This window comes from Procambarus clarkii, chromosome 19 (genome assembly GCF_040958095.1).
Source record: "Procambarus clarkii isolate CNS0578487 chromosome 19, FALCON_Pclarkii_2.0, whole genome shotgun sequence".
In the NCBI taxonomy this organism is placed as follows: Eukaryota; Metazoa; Arthropoda; class Malacostraca; order Decapoda; family Cambaridae; genus Procambarus; species Procambarus clarkii.
In genome coordinates, this window is record NC_091168.1 from 17,452,332 (window position 1) to 17,465,156 (window position 12,825).

The following is a 12,825-nucleotide window of genomic DNA, read 5'->3' on the forward strand; positions in this document are numbered from 1 at the left end:
CAACACTAAAATTAACACTTAAAATTACTGTACAGTTCATTAAGCTAAGTTAGTTTTGACTGCCAGCTGCTGAAGCCTCACTGGTTGAGGGCATTTGGGTTGCCTGTGAGGCCTCACTTGTTGAAGGCGCTTGCTTGCACCTCACTTGTTGAAGCGCTTGCATGCCGTCACTTGTTGAAGGCGCTTGGTATGCCTGTGACGTCTCACTTGTTAAAGGCGCTTGCTTGCTCCTCACTTGTTGAAAGCGCTTGCTTGCGCCTCACTTGTTGAAAGCGCTTGGCTTGCCTGTGGCGCGTCACTTGTTGAAAGCGCTTGGCTTGCCTGTAATGCCTCACTTGTTGAAGGAGCTTGGCTTGCCTGTGGCGCCTCACTTGTTGAAGGCGCTTGGCTGCCTGTGACGCCTCACTTGTTGAACAACACGTAACTTGTCTTTAATTGCTAGGACAATCTTCTTCCTCTTAACACTTCCAGAACGATTGATGCTGCTACCAGACATATTCTTCGCCAAAAATGTTCAAAATTACTATGAAAATTAAGAAAGTTATTTAAAAAAATATTTCACTAAAGGTGCAACACTGTGAGGCCGCACTGGTTGAGGTGTATAACAGTGACTTGTCTTTAATTGTTAGGACAACTTTCTTCCTCTTAACACCTCCAGAACGATTGATGCTGCTACCAGACATAGTCTTGGCCAAAAATGTTCAAAGTTACTATGAAAATAAAAAAGTTATTTAAAAAAATATTTCACTAATGGCGCAGCACTGTGTATAACATGAGGGACGGACGCACATGGGTTGACCAGTGTTGGACAGGTCCACTTGGGGCAGTTATAGCGCGTTACGTAGGCCGCCAGGAGGAAAAAAATTCACAATATTTTTGAAGGAAACTTCAGCCTGTGCACAATGCTTTTAGGAAACTTATTTATTTGTTATTACATAATTACTAGTACTTATTTAATTTGTTTTTGGCTATGATTAATTGTTCTAAAATTAATGGTAATTCCTGTACCCAGGTGGTCCCTCCTGACGCACCCCTCCCACCCTCCCAACACCACCCACCCACCCCACCCCCCTCCTCCACCATGCGTCTAGAGCCAGAGACGGGATTAATACGGTATGGCCGTATTTTCATCCAACCAAACCAGCTTTTATCCGGTTCCTGTGGCCATTTTGGCCGGATATTGTGATAACTTTATCCGATCATGATTTTGGCCGTATAAGGGCGTTTTCCGGATGTTTGAATCCCGGATAATCGCGGGGTTACAGTATATTAGACTGGGACATTAGCTTTGGAGTTTAGACCTACCAGGGACCATGAGCCAGAACCTGGTACCTTCAGAGAGATTGCAGGGAGCAATGGCCCTGGAAAACCCCTTGTGGTTGGGGGTTTTCCTTATCTACCATCGACCAGGGTTAGGCACCCAGGAAGGTAGGCATAACAAAACAAACCCCACATGGTAAGAAACTAACAACAAAAACCAAACAGAGAGGTGGAACTCCCTACAATCCCTAGGAAACAAGCAAACGTAGCACACTACTGCTGTGCCGCTCGTCCGTGCAGCCTTCCCCTCCTCACCGGGAGCCATGGGGGGTCCCCTGGTCCTCACCGCGTTGGCTGCATAACACTCCAGTTCGTAAGCTAATGTCAACTGGGACAGACGCTTCTCTGGCCTCAGTTTCCTAGGCGGTATTTGCCTTCGTGGCGCTCACTGCTGTGTTTTGTGTTGTGCGGTGGCCAGATGTTCCTCATCAGTTCTGGGGCTGCATGCGCTTAGGGGCTTCCTTCCTTAAGCACCCTGTGAGTACTGCACTTGCGTGACAAGGTTATCTTCCCTGGGGCGTTCAGGAACCATTCCCATAGAGGTTCTTGCTGCTCAGCATTTGCCTAGCCCTTAGGGCCAGCTGGGGCTTGGGGCCCTTGTTTGGCCTTAAGTAGGGTCTGGTATTGTGCTGGTTAGGGCATCAAGGTGTTGCTACCTAGGCAGCGACCGGTTCCTGTTGCCTCTGGGGACGGTGTATTTTTGCGAGGTTTTTCTTTTGTTTTTATTTTTCATTTGCCTGGTGGGGTCTACCTAGTGTGGCTATAGTTCCATTGGTATTGTTTGGTGGCCCTCTGCTAGGCCCCCGTGATTCAAAACGTTGCAGGGGTTTTTAGTGTGTGCATCTACCCTATATAAGCTTTGGGTGTTAACATGTTAGAAACACCTTGCTTCCTGTAGCAGTCAGCCTTCAGGCCCTGGAAAACCCTGTCGGGGCTCGGTGGACCAGTGTATGTCTTTCGGGTTCCAACCAGTCTTGTGTGGGTTCGTTGGGTGCTGTGCCCTTGTCTCAGGGTGACAGTCGCCTCTTTTACCTCCATCATGCTGCCTATTGGGTCACTGACACTTTGACCCAGAGTCTTGCAATGTTTTCCAGTACTCTTCCGATGTCCTAACTATTCAGAGTACAAGTGGCATCTGCTATGCAAGCTTGGTTTAGGTTGCTGCAATGTGCTAGGTTGGTTCCCACCTGGATGCCCATGGGCTGCCCCGTTTTCACCCCTTTCCCTCCCTGTTCCCGGCTCCTGACCGTCTACGGGTTTCGGGGTTTAGTTGGTGCCGAGACTCGGGCAGCTTCGGGGGCTGCCCCGCTCGAGTTGGAAACGGGGGTTTTCGAGCCTGATCCTCCTACAGAGGCTTTTGGGTCTTACCAGCAGCCCTTTCTTTGCTGTCTTTCCTCTGGACTCTTCTTTTTCTTTAACCACCGTGCTGAGCCAAGTTTATTGTGAAATTTCCCTGGTGCGCATGAAATAAAGTGTTCCCCAAAATTATTTTTTCTTCGTAAAATGATAATTTTTTTTCCCTGAACATGTCTATGTAAAAATAAATACCAAATTCCACTTACTTTGGCTGTGGGAATGTGGACAAGGTGCACTGTGACGTCATCAGGGCCTGGTCGCCCGTGCGTGAATCACCCAGACACGGTCACGCGGGCCATTCAAGCACGTGGTGTTGCCACAAATATATTTTCAATTATTTGTTTTGTGTATTTCCAATGGGGTTTTATTCATTTTTTTAACGTATATCATGCATATTTTTGTCCTTTACAATATGTATACAGTAGAACGTTCATGATGTTCCATGGAACTGTGATACATGTGTCAGTAATGTGTATACAATAAATGTTTATTGTCGTAATATTACCTGTTAAAAATTCACTAAAATTACAATATGTACAGTTTCATACAATATTTACACAGTAACACACTGTATTACACACTCAGTACTTTGGAAGTGAGTAATAATCAATGAAATAGTCCATGGTACACAGCGCGACTTCACTCTCAGTGCACCAGTTACAGATAAATTTTCTCTTCCTGTTTCTTCATTCTGTGTGCTTGCAAATAATGCACTCACAAACACCCTTGACTTTAATACTTGTAGGTTGTATGTAGCCAAGCTTGTAAAGCATAAGGTAGTATTGAAAAGATTATAGGAAAAGATCAATTTGTAAGGTAGTCTTGAAAAGATTGCTTTGTATGGTCCCACATAGGAAGAGATTCAGCTTGCCTCAAGGAGTGTCCATCACTCAGAAAGAAATTCAGGTATTCTTGAAAATATCTATGGAAAACACCACCATGGAAGCTGCTAACACTGTTCATCTTCGCTACTTGTATCAGATGCATCATCACTGAACGCAGAAAACGATTCATCTATGTATCATCTAAATATATTGGAGTTAGCATAGGATTGCGAGGGTGACACTCAGAGCTACAACTGGATACGCTCGCTGTATCGTCCTCATAGGTGCTGTATCACTTGTATCCGACCTTAGTGTTAGGTCCATATTATGCCTAGCTTCACCAATATTATGACCCTTATATTCTTCAAACATTAAGGTTTGAATTTCACTGACAGAGCGTTATCTTTCAACACAGTAGCGTCGGACAGGTGTTTGGGAGCCAGAGACGCATGTGCCACCCATGGTTGCTCATTCAGTACTAACCCAGCCAGCAGCCCCAGGGCATTCTGGGAATTTTTTCCAAGATGGCTGCCTCTCACTAGAGGCCCTAAGAATCCATTTTGTACACAACCAACCTCGTACACATTTAGAATTGGTACCGAAAAATCAAAAAGAGTTTTCTTAGTTGGCGCAGTTTCCCGCCGACCGAGAATACTCGTTTGGCACAATTAAGTGGTTAAGGGCAGAGTGCGTGGACAACGGTTTTGCCCGGGACCTTCTGTTGCGGGTTTCCGGGGCTGTGGGGGATGCCTGCTAGCAGTTCTGGTTCTGTTTGTCCCTGCCTGGGTTTTCTGCTTGATGACGCAGCACTGTTGGTGCTGCGTCACCAGCTTCCTCTTTGGGGTTTTCGGGGTTCCGTGCCTTGGCACCTTTCCGAGCCTTTGCTCGATGTGTTCAATGACGGGTCATCTCTCGGCTGGAGCTTTGTGACCAGTGCTTACAAGGTCAGCCGGGGATGGTGGGGTCTGTCCGTCCGTCGGGCTCTCAGCACTGTTCGGGAGTTCGTGGCTGTCTGGTTTGCGCTTCGGAGGGTTTAGGTCACTCGGTGCTCTACCATTCGGCTCCATTTGGACTGTTCTCTGGCGGTTCTTTGCTGGAACCACAGGGTTTCTCTTAGGTGTTTGACCTTTGGGGTTGGTCCCTTAGAATGGCTCGTTTGCTGGATTCTTGGGGTTTGGCTAACCGTGAGGTTCATGTCCGGGGTGTGTCCTATGTCCTGGCGGACAGCTGTCTCTGTTCATTCCTCTGTTTGCGGTTTGGCCAGTCATCGCCGACTCATTTCGTTGGCTCTGCTGGACGTATGGACTCCTGGCCATGGACGTCTTCGAGTTGGCGTGGTCTAGGCGTCGCCCATTTTATGTGGCGCCCTTTCCCACCTGCGAGGCATTCACAGTGGATGCTTTTCGGCAGGACTGGTCGAGGTAGGGGTACTTGTTCCTCTTCTCCCGGTCCAGCTATTGCTTTGGGTTCTAGCTCGGTTGGAGCCTTTTCCCACGAGAGTAGTCCTTATGATTCCTTGGTTGCCGGCCCAGCTTTATTTTCAGACACTGCTTGATAGGTGTCCGAACCCGAGGCATTTTCCCGCGGCCCCTCCTCTTTCGGCAGATCGAATCAATCCTGTATCTGACTGGTTCGGCCTTCTCCTCTGCTCTTCGCCTCTGGTATTTTGGTGTGGGTATCACCATCTCTGTGGTGATACCCACAGAGATGGGTATCTCTGGCTTTGTTGACGGTGTCCCACGTGCAAGCTTCGTCTTGGCGATAAGTATGACGTTCTGGTGTTTCTATGCACTTTTCTTGCTCTTTGTAGGTTGTCTTCTCTTTCGCATCGGGTTGTCTTGTCCTTTCTTGGGTTTTCAGGACTACAATTATTTGATGTTTCTTACTGTCGCCTCGTTTAGTGCGGCGCAGGTAGAGCCGCTCTGGCTTGTGTTCAGGGTGGACGTCACATCTGCCCCGTTCCGTATGCTTTCTCGTGTTTTGTTTCACCTCCGGCCTGTTCATGCGTTGGTTGAGTCATCCTGGTCCTTGATCAGGGTGCCCTCTTATCTTCTCCTCAGTTTGTGGTAGCCCCTTCGGTTCAGGTTTCTGCTCTTTGGTACTGGTGGTAGGTTTGTACATTTGCAGCCTTTCTCCGTTCTTCTGGTGACGGTCAAGAAGGCTGCTTTCCGAAGGGGTCCTTGGGTTATTGATGCTTGATTGGTTTGGCCCGGGGTGCGTCCTGTGTTGTCCAGTTGCGTTTTTTTTTTTTTTGCTGTTACCTGCGTACTGTGTCTGGGGATGTGCTTTGGGTTGATTCGGTTCCGTCGTTCCCTGTTTCAGGGCTCGGGTCTCCCAGGTTGTCCGCAGAGTTTTTGTCTTCCAACCTGCGGTCTGTCCTTGCGCCCGTGCTGTTTGGACGTTTGCAGCTTTTGCTGCTGTGTTGGTGACGTTTAGGGCTCATTTCGGGCGCAGGGATTTAAGGGTCGCACAGGTTCTTGGCCGCCCATTCTTTATGGGCGTGTCTGCTCCTGTGCGTTCTTGTTGCCTTGGGTCGCAGGTTGCAGCCTGTTGTTTCGGCTTCGCGTTGCGGAGTTTGTGGCGGCTGCCTCCCGGGTCAGCCTTTTCATTTCCTTCTCTTTGTGTATGAAGCTCCAGGAAGCCGTAGGGGCTCCCCACAGAAAACCAGCGTTGAATGTAATGAAACGCCATTTTCTGAGTGAGCCCCGGAGGCTCCCTGGCAACCCTCCCGCCCACCTGTCGGCAGTTTTTTCGCGTTGGTTGAAGCTTAGCTTCCGAACTTGTGCTAGGCACCCAGCGCAGTAGGTCCGGGGCTCCCCCCTCCGCCTCTCGGGGCAGGGAGGGCTGTGCGGACAATTGGCGAGGCAGTAAAGCGTGATGTTTGCTTGTTTGCTTGTTTCCTTGGGATTGTTGGGAGTTTCTACCTCTCTGTTCGGTTTTTGTTTTAGTTTTTACCATGTGGGGTTTGTTTTGTTATGCCTACTTTTCTGGGTGCCTGACCCCGGTCGATGGCAGATAAGGAAAAACCCCAGCCACAAGGGGTTTCTTCAGGGCCATTGCTCCCTGAAACCTCTCTTAAGGGGGCTTATTACGGGTTTCGTAAAAATTGTTCAATTTGTTTATAAATTTATTTATGAAAGGGTTATAGAAAGGGCTGCAACTGGTCCAAGTTTCAGCATCACACCCTAAACAGAAAAGGAGAAAAAAAAATACACAACGTATTATGCAACGAATTTTCAACATTTTCAAATAGTTTCAGGGAACACATGTGTCAACTAAAATCATTTCTATAACACTCAGATATTAAATGTAGCACATAATAAAGGATTGTAGTGATCAGTTTTATCAAAAAAGTGTTTAGTGCAATAATATAATTATTCAAAGTTACCCTTCCAAAAATATGCAATATATGATGTTTATAAATTTTTATAAAATCAACAAATGGACTTTGGACTTAAATGTCTCAATAGGTTTGTAGAAGCACAAACTCTACATATAAGGTGTAATTTGCATGTAAATTGATTAATAAATGAAAGCTCTGAAGTACTTTGAAGGTGTAAATTACTTTCCAGAGTAAAATAAAGATCCAAGTTCGGCCACCTGTAGCTGAGCTTGACTTCGACAGATTTCGTTCATAATTAGCACCCTTGCAGATAGGCATCCATTGAGCAAGGTGTGCAAGTTTCATGCAAATCCCTTGATAACAAACGAGAAAAAAAAAATTGGCCAAAAAAAAAAAGAAAAAAAAGAAAAAAAAAAAAGAAAAAAAAAAAGAGAAAAAAAAAAAAATTTTACATGTAAATATATTGCACATACATATTACAATTATTACAAGAGTTTGTGCTTCTACAGCACATAGTAGACATTTTAGTTGACACATGTGTTCCCTGAGATTATTTGAGAATGTTGAACATTCGTTGCATAATACGTTGTGTATTTTTTTTCTCCTTTTCTGTTTAGGGTGTGATGGTGAAACTTGGACCAGTTGCAGCCCTTTCTATAACCATTTCATAAAAAATTTTATAAGCAAATTGAACAACTTTTAATTTATACTGATATGCCCCCTTAAAGGGGCGAGGTTCTGGCGCTGATCCCTGGTAGGTTTGAACTCCTTAGCTAATATCCCGGTCTAATATAACATACATTAGCCCGATAAACTCCAGGGAGCCTCTGGGGCTCACCCAGAAAATCGCATTTCATTACATTCAACGCTGGTTTTTTGTATTATACTTATCTCTCTTTAGGTGAAGAAAGAGTCTAAACGTCCCAGTATTTTACATTTTATAGTAGGTTGCTGAGAAAAGTAATTTTTATATATTTGAGTTTCTCTATTTTCTGGCATTTACATTAAGCTCTGTAATACATACTGAACATGTAGATTATTGTTTCACAAGCATTGGGGAATCATGGTGATTTCCAGGTTTTAACAAACTTTATCCATGTTATTAAGGATCACAATATGTAGGTGGAGGTAAGAGTAATATAAACTGTGCATTCTGCTGATGACTTTGCTTTCATAATTATTATAATGACCCTGTAATCTACTGACTATGATGTTTTTACAGGCCACTTGCGAGATATGGTGCGGCTGTTGAAGCTGGTCGTTAACCGCTGTGATTGGCACTCTAAGTACCACCTCTGCATCTCCCACCTGCACCACCTTGCCATCAAGTATGCTGACCATCTACAGGACAAAACCATCTGTAAGTGATAACTAGGATCAGAAATAAGTCAATACATGTATGAGAAAGTGGAACTAGTGCTTTACAGCATCTGTAAAGTAATGAAGATGGTGACCTGTATTCTGACCTAAATGGAGTACAAACAATAATATATTGGTTTTATAACATAATAAATGTCCATGAATAGTGCAACTTCGATCCGGTGAACCATTTGGAACCGACCCCAATTCGTTGTGGTGATGGATTTGATGCAACAGGTTAATGCATTTTTTTTAGTAATATAAATCAAGAATTTTTCATTGTTATCTGAAGTAATAATTGCACAATAATGAATCATACTCTATCTTTATATACCTTAGAAAAGGCATGCTGTATATAATATACTGTATACAGAATTTTGCTTTAATTATAAATAAATAAGTAAATAAATAATTTTTTATTCAGGTAAGGTACATACATACAAGGTACAAAAGTTGATGGATTTATAGATAGAGCTAGTACATACAATGCCTAAAGCCACTATTACGCAAAGCGTTTCGGGCAGGAAAAACACTAAAACTAAAACGTAATACTAATTGAAATTAAAGTATAAATTGTGTTGAGAAAAAATAAGAAAAGAATGGAAAAGAAGGGGTGGGGGGGGGGAAACATGGCAGAAAAATACAAAAATACAGTTTGGTCAACAAAACAGCATTGTTTAAAATAGAAGACATGGGTTGACATTTTGGGGGTGAGGTAGGTTATATTGAGTTAATTAGGTAGTACTTAGTTTTTATCTTAAACTGGTTGGGAGAGGTACAGTCTTTAACATAATTGGGAAGGTCATTCCACATTCGAGGTCCCTTGATTTGTAAAGCATTTCTAGTTTGACTAAGTCGTACTCTTGGAATATCAAATAGGTATTTGTTTCTGGTGTGGTACTCATGGGATCTGTTACAACCTTCTAGGAAGCTTTTAAGGTCAGGACTGACATTACAGTTCAGCCTTTTATATATATAAAATACACATGAGAGGATATGCAGGGACTTAATATCTAACATATTCAGAGATTTGAGTAAGGGTACCGAGTGATGTCTGGGGCCAGAGTGAGATATTGTCCTAATAGCAGCTTTGTGTTGAGTAATTAGAGGACATAAATGATTTTCTGTAGTAGAACCCCAAGCACAAATAACGTAGTTGAGATAAGGATAGATGAGAGAATAATAGTGTCACCAGGGCAGGGCAAGGTACATAATATCTGATCTTAGAAAGAATGCCAACAGTTTTCGAAACTTTTTTGATATATTTAGAATGTGTCCCTGGAAATTCAGCTTTGCGTCAATGAGAACGCCAAGGAATTTGCCATCTACTTTGTTACAAATTTGGGTATTGTTAATCCTGAGATTTATTTGATTTGAGGATTTATTGCCAAACAAAATATAGAAAGTTTTGTCAATATTGAGGGTGTGTTTGTTAGCAGTTAGCCAGTGATGGACTTTATTTAGCTCAGTATTCATTGTGACGTTTAGAGCAAGGGGGTCAGGACTAGAGTAAATGAAGGTCGTATTGTCAGCAAATAGAATTGATTTAAAATGTTGGGAGGCATTTGGAAGGTCATTAATGTAGATGAAAAAGAGGAGAGGGCCAAGTATGCTCCCCTGAGGAACACCAATGTTGATGGGTAGGGTGGGAGAAATTGAATTATTCACAGAAACATACTGGAGCCTGTCAGTAAGGTAAGATTTGAGATATTGCGGGGAGTGTCCTCTGACTCCATAATGATGTAATTTAATAAGAAGGTTTTGGTGGTTAACAGTGTCAAAAGCTTTACGCAGGTCTACAAATAACCCAACAGGGAACTCATTTTTATCAAGAGATGTATGTATCAAGTTAATCATACTAATAAGTGCATCGTTAGTGCTTTTTTGGGGTCTGAAGCCATATAGACAAGAACTAAGTATATTGAGTTTGGCTAGATAAGAGTAAAGCAGCTTATAGATTAGTTTTTCAAATATTTTTGATAAGTTTGACAAAATTGATATAGGTCTGAAGTTGTTAACATCAAGTGGGATCACCACATTTGTGGACAGGGGTTACTCTCGCTTTTTTTAGAATATCTATTTATTTATTTATTTATTTATTTATTTATTATTTATTTATTTATTTTATTTTATTTATTTATATACAAAAAGGTACATTGGGTTTGTGAGAATACATAGCATAGTACAGTAATTGCACTCTTGTAAAGCCACTAGTACATGCAGCGTTTCGGGCAGGTCCTTAACCCTCAAACCGCGCATATCATATATAAATGATATCAGTGACAAAACCGAAACCGCGCACATCATTTATATATGATTTCGTGTCTAGCGCTATAATTTAAACGCCCCGCCTGGGATAGGGGCAGCTATAGTACAGCCACAACCGATAGTTGCCAGATGCTACCTAGAAAAAAAATCCAGGCCAACATTCTTGGGTGTTACAGCGTCAGTATTGAGCAAGCCACCAAGGCTGGCGCACGCAGCACGAGCTCACAGCACCGCTGTTCAGCTTGTGACCACAGCATCGCCTACAAATACCATAATATAAATGATACTGCTATTATTTAGCAGTGAAGCAGTGATAGTATTACTGAAGCCCCCTGACTGTGATAAAACTGACCAGGATTCTGATAATAGCAGGATTGTGGTGATATTTAGCGCTGTGCTCCATGGAGGGAGGAGTAAGGCTGTGGGAGGGAGGGTTGTGGCGTCGTTTTCTGACTGTGTGTGGCCACCATTTATTGAGTGCACTCACTATACCAGCTTAGTGGTTCGATATGGTGAACACAAATGTAGATACTTATATATAACGTGTGTATAGTGTGAGGTAACAGCGAGAGGAGTAGGTTGGGAGCCGCCATTTTGGTAAGGGAGGAGTGTCGTCTGCACGAATTGGCATGTTGTTTACTGATGGCCACTATGGTCTTTGGGCACCATACCAGCTTATTTGTTCAGGTATGGTGAATAAAACAGGTAGATACTTATATATAATGTATGTATATAGCGTAATAACACCACAAACAATATTGTTGACGGACAAATATTAGTGCGTCTGGCCTTGAGGGCGGCCGCCGATCAGTTGACTGTGTGAGTAGCTACGTCTTATGGCCTTTACTCACCATTCAAGCTTAGATGTACAGTTATGGTGAACAAAACATGTAAATACGTATATATAGCGTTTGTGTATAGTGAATAAATACAGAAACAGTATTCTGAGAAGTGAATGAGGGTGAGTGAGGTGGTATTGAGGGAGTGGCAGTGAGTGGCTCGCTGGTGTTTGGCGATCACTCCTCGTTGCTTTTTGACTCACTGTTATAAATAATGGTGTGTGTTGTGCTTCTATGGGGAACTGGTACTACTAAGGGGTAAGGGTAGTTAGAAGACAGAGTATCAAATATGGGAGAGCTAAAAGGCCCGGCCCCCAAAATAAACTATCCACAGTAGTAATAACTTGCTACTAGACCATATATGTTAGTCTAAGGGTTGATCAATGCGCTCCCACGCAGGAAGAAGGGATACTCTGTAATTCATGTACTTATTTATTAACCCCTTAACAACCCCCCATATACACTCACACCAATAACAATAATAATAATAACTTTACCACACTATCTTACGTTAAAAGCCTTGGTCCACGTAGGCAGGATACAAGGTTTACACTAATAACAAGCTAGGGTAAAGTACTACTGGATAAGCACTGAAGCTGGATGCAGCTTAGGGTAGTGAGACCATGTGGTACCCTAATACAATACACAACACTTAGGGTTACCCAAAACACTGGCAACTACTACCCCCAGGTCTCACCAATCGTTACTACCAGAGTATTTACACTTAGAAATCATACAATACTTAACTTAATGGTACAGGAACTTAGGGTAAGGGAAATAAGTAAGAGGAGAAGGGAGGAGATTAGGGGTGCAGCCACAGAGTAGGTCTCGTGCGCACGAACGCCAGCCAGAGGAGGAACCTCCTAGCGACCAGCTAGGCCTCCCATGTCGTGGTGCCGGAAGGAGCCTAATTGATCGTGCAGCTAAGCACATTAAAGATCTTCCCCTATGCAACGTATTGTTACTTTACAAATGATTAGAAAGTATTAGTAAGCAAAGTTGGTGCCTATGTTATTATTTAATAATCAACCCCCAGCTCAGTCTTTAAATGCTCTTTGAGAAACAATAATAGTCTTACGTCTGACAGGGAAGATACAAACAATTGCCGTTCGTGATGCACTCAACTGTACTATCAGAAAGTTTAATAGCTCAAGTTTTGACCTCTGGTTTTTACTGGAGAACCCAGGGTCGTAACACTCACAAGACCAACTTAGTAGTTCGTTATGGTGTACAAAACATGCAAATTCATATATATAACCTGTGTATATAGTGTAACAACAGCAAAACTATTTGTTTATTGTTTTATGAACATAATAATTGAATCACTAATATGCACACCATAATTTTGAGTACAGCGATGGTTCACACATTTTATAATATAAATATACCCCAATTCCCTGTATGGAATAATATTACTGCAAAAAACCTAAGAAAAAATCAGAGACATTGAAATAATTAGGTAATAATATATTTGTGGCAACTGCCGTCTAACAGCTCGGGCGGAGTAGACCTCGTC

At 43.0% G+C, this 12,825-nt stretch overlaps 1 protein-coding gene across 2 annotated transcripts in view; it reads left to right on the top strand.

Annotated features, from left to right (window-relative positions):
* The window catches only part of LOC123757613 (uncharacterized), a 159,940-nt gene that overhangs the window by 123,896 nt on the left and 23,219 nt on the right, over positions 1-12,825 (top strand). For both annotated transcript variants that reach the window (XM_045741423.2, XM_045741422.2), the window contains one exon: positions 8,066-8,203. In XM_045741423.2, coding sequence (XP_045597379.1) covers positions 8,066-8,203 — 138 coding nt within the window. The remainder of the gene's footprint in view (positions 1-8,065; positions 8,204-12,825) is intronic.